The 8,142-nt window shown below is 41.7% G+C and overlaps 1 protein-coding gene across 3 annotated transcripts; it reads left to right on the forward strand.

Annotated features, from left to right (window-relative positions):
- Positions 1-1,145: 1,145 nt before the first annotated feature.
- On the forward strand, positions 1,146-5,734 carry LOC136471440 (uncharacterized). Of its 3 annotated transcripts, none has more exons than XM_066469170.1 (9): positions 1,146-1,406; positions 2,356-2,454; positions 2,538-2,908; positions 3,816-3,876; positions 3,982-4,035; positions 4,824-4,892; positions 5,043-5,108; positions 5,201-5,269; positions 5,425-5,734. In XM_066469170.1, exons 1-9 carry the CDS (start codon positions 1,296-1,298, stop codon positions 5,512-5,514), a joined length of 990 nt encoding a protein of 329 aa, XP_066325267.1. In that variant the 5' UTR covers positions 1,146-1,295; the 3' UTR covers positions 5,515-5,734. The 3 variants fall into 3 exon arrangements, with proteins under 3 accessions (XP_066325267.1, XP_066325268.1, XP_066325269.1); XM_066469171.1 differs by having other exon boundaries at positions 2,538-2,902; XM_066469172.1 differs by having other exon boundaries at positions 2,538-2,629.
- Positions 5,735-8,142: the final 2,408 nt, after the last annotated feature.

The following is an 8,142-nucleotide window of genomic DNA, read 5'->3' on the forward strand; positions in this document are numbered from 1 at the left end:
CCTCCATGAACTCTAAAACTAAGTAAACCACCTCCCTAAACTTTTAAAATAGTTTGTTTTACCTCCATGACCAGTTATAAACGGTTTTCAAAGGCGGTTTTGTCTTTTTTCTTTTTTATTTATTTGGGCCGAATCTTTTAAAATCATAGTAAATCATAGAAAGATCATAAAATAAAAAATCTAATTTTTTTGAACTCCACATGAGTAGATCTACACAGTGAACATATAATATGGCATGCTTTAGTATAAATTTTTTTGTTGTACCTTTAGATCTATGCTTTTCTGTAATTAATTCATATCTGCAGTTCTATGGTCCAATTGTGGTGAAATTTTTATGGTGGTCTAATTATTGTATGCTTGAATTATAATAAAAAAATCATACTTATTGGATCATATATAACTTAGTTATAGATTTATAAATACTTTTTAACAAGCATACACCTAAATAAAGATATAACTAAGTTATACATGATCCAATGAGAATAAAATTTTTACTACAGTTCAAACATACAATAATTAGCCTACCTTAAAAATCTCACTACAAATTGGACCATAGAAACTGCAGCTATGAATTAATTATAGAAAAGCATAGATCTAAAGCTATAACAAAAAAATTGTTCTAAAATATACCATATTGTATATTCACTGTGTAGATCTACTCATGTAGAGTCCAACAAAATTAGATTTTCCATTTTATGATTTTTCTTTGATTTACTATGCTTTTTCAAAGATTTAGCCAAAATAAATAAAAAAGAAAAAGACAAAACCGCCTTTGAAAATCGCTCATAACCGGTCAGGGAGGTAAAACAAATGGTTTTAAAAGTTTAGGGAGGTGGTTTAACCGATTTTAGAGTTCAGAGAGAAAAAAATAGACTTTCACAAAAGTTGAGAAGGTAATGTGGATTTTTTTCCTTATTATTAAAATCTTGACCAGTTGTGCGGAAAGCCCACATGCAAATATTCCAATTGGGCCATATCCATAAGTTGGGCCAAGACTGAGAACAGGTTGCTCTGACGTTCTGCACGGCGGGGACTTGGCCCATCCACACTACGCCATCGCCCCGTGAGCGAAACGGACGGCTGAGATCGGCTGGCCGCAGATGGCGAGGGGACAGGCCGACCCGTGATTTTTCCAGATCAGATCCGACAGCTCGCCTTCCCGTCTTTCCCTCTCCCCCACACCCCGGGCCGGTCGTCGTCGTCGCGGCGTGAGCGAGCGAGAGCGAGAGGGGAAAACCCAAAACCCTAGCGCCCACCGCCACCGCCCCGTCGCCGACGGCCGCCAGAGTAGAGAGATGGCGGTAGACGAGGTGAATTCGGTCTACGTCGGCGGCCTTCCCTACGAGGCCAACGAGGAGATGCTTCGCGACGCCTTCGGGTACTACGGCACCATCGTCTCCGTCAAGGTCCGCCCCGCTCCTCCCCCTCTACTCTCCGTTTAGTCAGCTCCCGCGTTTGCTCTCGAGAAAGTTTGCCGGGCGCTGCTGGTTTGATTCGATGGTGTGAGGCTGTGCTGCGGCCGGTGATGTTTTTTTTTTTGAAATATATGGCGGAAAAGAGGGTTAATTTTATTACGTGGTTTTTTTTGTCACGTTTTTCTTCGGCACAATGTTCTTCTCCTTTTTTTAGGATCTTAAGTGATGATCTCGGGAGTGGTTGTCTTACAAAAAAACAGCAAACAGCATGAGAACACGAAGGAGAGAAAATAGAGAACACGAAGGAAAGAAAATAGAGGAGGTGGTGTGCGCCCATTCCCAGTTTTTGATGGCTAAACTAATTTAATGCCAAGATGAATTGGCAGGTAGAATTGTTTTGAGTAGAGTTCAGATTTTCAGTTCATCTGGTTACTGTATTTGCACGGTAGATGTTTGGTTTTCTTTTGGATGCCGAGGGCATTATGGTTTATATGTCTCGAGCATCTTACTTTTCTTCAACTGAGAGGAGTGTGAAGATGATGGCATCCTCATTTGCAAAGATATGTGGAATTGCCAAACCACAAACATACATACATAAAGACAAAAGCAATCTCATTTGGTTTTGTTTTACTTGTTTGCTAGTATGATTTAGCAGTCAATGCTTCCTAGTGTTGTTTTTTAGACCAAAGGCACTTTGGTCCAGCTTATATTGAAAGCCAGAGTCACTGCTGGGGAAACCAGTTTACACTGAAGCGTTTACGACATAGGCAAAATAGCCAAAGTTTAAACCTCACCACCTCACCTCTCATAAAGGCCAAGACTAAGGCAAAACACAAAAGGACCAGAAACGCTCTACGCCTACTTCCTAGTGTTGTAACCAACTGCTTTGAGTCTGTGAGATTATATAGCTTTTGTTTCCTGATTAATTTGTGCATTCCAGGTGATTAATGATCATTCTGTCAAAGGCAAGTGTTATGGTTTTGTTACTTTCACTCACCCCAGAGCTGCTGAGCAAGCAATTGCAGGCATGGACGGCAAGGTATACAGTATGCTTCCTTTTTTTAAACTTACTTGGCACCTTTCCTTTATCTTTTGTTTAACATGTCTTTTTGTTTGGAACAGAAATTAGGCAATCGTATTGTTCGAGTAAATGAAGTGCGTACAAGAGGTCCCCGAGATTTTGGTCGAGATGGTTTCAGACGAGATCCAAGAAGGTATGGTAGAGATCCATACTGGGACAGAAGGGTTAGGGAACGGAGCTATGATCGTGAAAGGGATCTGTACCATGACAGGGATAGTGATAGATCCCGTGAGCATGATAGAGAAAGAGATTATGAGCATGGTGGCTTTAATCGAGAAATTGACTATCCCATGGATCGAGATCATGAAGTAGACGAGAGATGTCCTAAAGAACATGATCATGCAGAGGAAATGCATAATATAGATTCAGATAATGACAAAGATAGGGAACATGGAACAAGAAAAAGGTTCAGGTGCCATGTTGATTTTGTTTTTCATAGTGGAGTTATGTTGATATTTCTAATCATGGTAGCTATTTTTAATATTTGAATGAAAACAACATTGTGTTTGATATATTGATATGCATATTTTAGGTATTTGTAGAGTGCTTAATTGATGTTCTTGGGCCATTTGAAATTAATTTACTAGAGCATCTGGTCCTTAACTTGGGTGTCACATTTCAAGATCTTGGAACGTACTAGGGAAAATTTGATTGTAGCCTTGTAGCCATGCTGTCTTATACTCCCTCCATTCCAAATTGTAAGACGTTTTGGCTTTTCTAGATACATCACTTTTGTTATGCACTTAGATGTACACTATGTCTAGATACATAGTAAAAGCAATGTATCTAGAAAAGCCAAAATGTCTTACAATTTGGAACGGAGGGAGTAGATAAATAAGAAAAGGGCCATATTCACCTTAGAGAAGTTTGAACAGCAATTTTTAGTGATATTTATATGTTTCCCTGCATTACTCTCTATATCCACTCAATTATTTTTAAGTTAATATAGTGAATACTGGCTGCACAATTAGAATGATGAGCAGGTTTGATGATTTGTTCGTCCTAACATGTAAAAATTCTTGTATGCTGACTAGTGGCCTTGCAGATTGCATAAACTTGTATACAATACAGAATCATTATCATATGCTGAAACTGGGTACAATTTTTTTTATAAGGAACTGGGTACATTATTGGAGACCATGTTTGGTTGCCCTTACTGTGAAATTTACACCATTGTTGTGTCTTAAGTCCAGATTTTAATGTACTGACTACTGTCTATTTATAAAGAAAGGTTGTACCGCTATAGGAAATATTTCATGGATCAACTATAATCCTTAGAAAGAACCGAGGCATTTACTTTCCTAATGTTCTCTATGCAGCCGCCCAAAAGGTCGTGATAGCAGAGATTTATCGAGTTCCAGTGATGATCTTCAAAATGATGTAAGTGCATCTTAAAAAACCGAGGCATTTACATTCCTGGCTCTTTATATCAACTCCTTTTTGTTTTCGTATAAAATTTTCATTTCTCCCTTTTTTGTATATCAGGGAAAGCACCAGTTGGATAAAACTATTCAGATGCGTGAGGACCTCGAAAATGAGGCATGCCATTTCCTTAAAGACATTGTTCTGTATTAGTTTGATCTGGAAACCATAAAATCAGCTGACACTATCTCAGAGTTGGTGTAAAATCATGATGGATTTATTTCTTTGCCAGAGTCCATTTAAGTTAACTTCCCTATATTGCTTTCGGCATATAAAGATGAAAACATGTTAAATGCATGTGAAAGTAATCAAAGTTCTCCAGGCTTAGGCTTTGTTTGGATGCATGTGTATCCCCTTCCATCCACATGTGTTGGAGTGGAATGGAATGGAATTTAGTTCCACTCCAATCCACTTCGACACATGTGGATTGAGATGAATACATGCGCATCCAAACAAGGCCTTAATGGATGTAGATTTATGGATATTCATGACCTGCAGAATTAGATCATGAACTCAATTGCATTTGCGAGGTACATAAAAGGATAAATGCCTATTGAATTTGTAGTCCCATTTAGGATTTATCTTTTGCTTGACTTCTACAGAAATTTTCATATTTAGCTCAGTTTTATTTTGCACACTGACATGCTTGGATACCTCAGGTGACAGTCATGCATTGATCACTGAATGCACAGGCCTTATTTACTCAGAAAAGCTTCACAATTAGTTGCCTATTGCATTACAATATATAGTATTATCTTTTCAGCTGAAGTTATATAGTACATGGGATGCACAATACCTGAACCATGATAGACTGATAGTATACTCAGCTACTTTTTAGATAGGCCGAGTACTTTTGTTCATGATGATTTAACTGTTTCTTGCATTTTATATTATGAGCTTTGCAGGTTAACCAGATTAAGGATAAAATATCTGCGAAAGAACAGCACATTGCAGATTTGCAGAAGAAAGCTCAGGTGATCTATGTCATGATTTTCAAAGGATTCTGCTGTCATCATTTGCCCCATTTGTATATGAGATAGCCACTGTTTGGCCATCTCTTAGAGTCTCATTTGGGATGAGTTCTGATGATAAGTCAAAAAAACATTTTTCGCGTCAAACTGCAGAAATTAGAGGATGAACTGGTTGTTGCACGGAAAGTCTCTTCAGGACGACAATTAGCTGTTACAGACGTATGTGCTCTTCACTTGTTGGCTGCTTATTTATGCAAGATGCAGTTGGTAGTCCTGCAATGGCTTGTCTGATGAAAACATTATATGTGCAGCTGTACAAACATTTTCTTCAACTTCAAGACTACAACGATAGGGTCAAAACGGCTGAACAGAGGCTTCAGGTTATTATTTTCTCATCATTTGTTTCTTTCATAACTCTTGAGTTCCGTGGTCCTGTACTCGTTAGTGTTTGTTGAGAACAACTATCCAGTCGTTTAGGTTTGCTTGTGTTGGCAAGGTGAGGACGGTGTGCTGACTCTTTCTGTTTTGATACTAGTCTCTTGTTGATGCTGCCATGGTCGAGCTTGACATGGCCGAAGATGCTACCACCAGAGATGGCTCGATGTATGAGAACGGCGTGGTTTGAACACCCAAAAGGGCTGCCAGCTGTCATGGTCTGTGACGTTACTAATTTGTTAGACTTGTAGTTTGGATTTGCCCATGTAATAGAACTGTACTGTAACTAGAAACAGAATATGTTATGTAAGGGCCAGAAAATGAGTGGCTCCACTGCACATTTGCTATTTTGTTCCGGAGTCCGGACTTGTCTCAAAGTTGAATTTATTAGCCGGGCTGACTATTGCTGATGCGGTATGATGTGACCGTGATATGTCAGCTGTTTGAGTTAAGCAAGTTTGTCTTGAGAAATTTTTGTGTTCATGTTTATCAACCACATCTATATGTGTATTTGGCGACAGAGTGGATGTCTAGACATTGGCGTGTGTTGATTCCTGAGCTTTGGCACCGTGCCTGAAGTTAGTTGCCGAGCCTGACGAGAGTAACAGCCAAATGCAGTCAAAAGATTACACAACCTTTTGTTTCGCTGGGAAGTTTCTTTTTTTCCCCTTGAAAGAGAGGTAAAGATACTGCGACTATAGTTTAGAATTAGAAGCGCTCGCCGATCGACCGCCCGTATCCCCGGCCAGCCGCCGTAACTCAGCAAGGCCACCGTCACGCGGGGCGCGCCGGCCCCGCGAGTTGGGTCTCCGGCCTCGGGCCGTCAAACACGGCCACGTCACGGTCTTCGCGCGCCCCGCGAGTTGGGTCTTCGGCCTCGGGCCGTCAAACACGGCCACGTCACGGTCTTCAGCACCCGCACGAATACCCCTTCCGCTCTGGTAGCTCTGACTCTGAACAATTGATGACAGCTGAGTAGCTGAAGACTGCATGCTTCCACCCGAAGTGAAGTACTAGTGCCGCTGCTCTGCGCTCTCCTCCGACTCGGTGCAACGAGAGTCGGGTCTTGCGCCCAGATCGGAGGTGAAAGGCACCGTGACGTCTAGGTGGGAGGATGAATTAACCAACTTAAAATTTTAACTCTAAACAATGACCTCTTTTTCTAACCCAAATAAAACCTATGCAATAGATAAACTATCTAGATATGCAATTATAGTTTTGCTAGTGTGTTGCTATCTCTATCGTAAACGTAGTAAAGTAATCAATGTAAATACAGAAGCTAAAGAGCAAGGTAGAGATATGCAAACTCCCGTCGACGACTCCGGTATTTTTACCGAGGTATCGAGAAGCGCGCAAGCTTCCCCCTAGTCATCGTTGGAGCCCCTCGCAAGGAATCCATCGCAAGGGCCAAGCTCCTGGTCGGGTAACTTCGTGGATAGCCTCGGACCTTTCCCACGCGCAAGTGGGTCTCCGACGTGCCTTCCGGCAAGCCTCTCCCGGATGCTCCCCGTCGTCTTCACTATCAAGCTTCCGGCCGAAACGCCGCGGGCCTTGTTCCCTCCGGTACACGGTCGTGGCCACACCACAAACGCGGTTGGTGTGATCTCGTAAGACTTCAAGCCCCTCCGATGTACAACAATGGTACTCGCAAGCACTGAGTGGTAAGAGGTATGCAAACCTCACTAAACACTAGGCCTAAACCTAGAGCAAGCGCATAAGCGATGGTCTAATCAACCTAAGCACTTCGCAAAGCAACTACGCTAATCACCTGATGAATCACTAAGCACTATGCAAGTGGAGATCACTAAAATGGTGTATCAACACCCTTAGTATGTTTTCTCAGCTCCACTCCTCTCAAATGGTCGATTGGGGGTTGTATTTATAAGCCCCACTGAGAAAGTAGCCGTTGGGGTCGAATTCCTGCGAAACTGCTACTAATCGGACGTTGAATCGTCTTGACCGGACGCGTCCGGTCGCCTCGACCGTTGAGCCGGCAATATACTGATCGAACGCTGGCCAGCGTCCGGTCGCCTGCCACCGGACGCGTCCGGTCGCAGATTTGCCGCTCTGGAACCTTACTGTACTTGATCGGACGCTGTTGTCCTACGTCCGGTCGATTGCTGTCAGCGTCCGGTCCAGTGTCCGGTCGCATATCTGTCGAGTCCTCTGCCCAGCGTCCGGTCACCTCAGTGAGCTCGTTTCTTCGCGATCTTACGTACGGCTTGGTTCCAATCTTCGTGCTTGGATTTTGCTTGATATCTTGGGTCTTCTCTTGTGCTTCTAAGGTCTTTCTTAAGGTGTTGATCATCGGATCATCACGTCGCCTTCGTCCAAGTCACGTGTTGCACCCTATTGAACTACAAAATAAACACTTGCAAATTCATTAGTCCAATTTGGTTGTGTTGGTCATCAAACACCAAAATCCAAAGTAAATGGGCCAAGGGTCCATTTTTCTTACAATCTCCCCTTTTTTGGTGATTGATGACAACACGACCAAAGCAAGCAAATGATAAAAATTTGAAGATTAAAAACTACCTACTTGCTAGGATGCAATGCAAAGGGCAAGGTTATATGATACTAATTGACAGGTACCAATAAAAACTTTACTTAAAAGCTTGTCTTGCCCTTGCAAATGTCTCCATGTGATATTATGGATTAAAGCCTAGCTTTCTAAAAAATTCTCCCATTACATAGACTAATCCATAATTTATTTTCCTCCCTTTCTCGGACCATTACTACTTGTAACTAAATGCTTGTCTTTGGTCCTTCAAATTCTCCCCCTTTGACATCAAACACTCAAAAAAGAATACATTAGTAG

Source organism: Miscanthus floridulus, chromosome 8 (genome assembly GCF_019320115.1).
Source record: "Miscanthus floridulus cultivar M001 chromosome 8, ASM1932011v1, whole genome shotgun sequence".
Lineage (NCBI taxonomy): Eukaryota > Viridiplantae > Streptophyta > Magnoliopsida > Poales > Poaceae > Miscanthus > Miscanthus floridulus.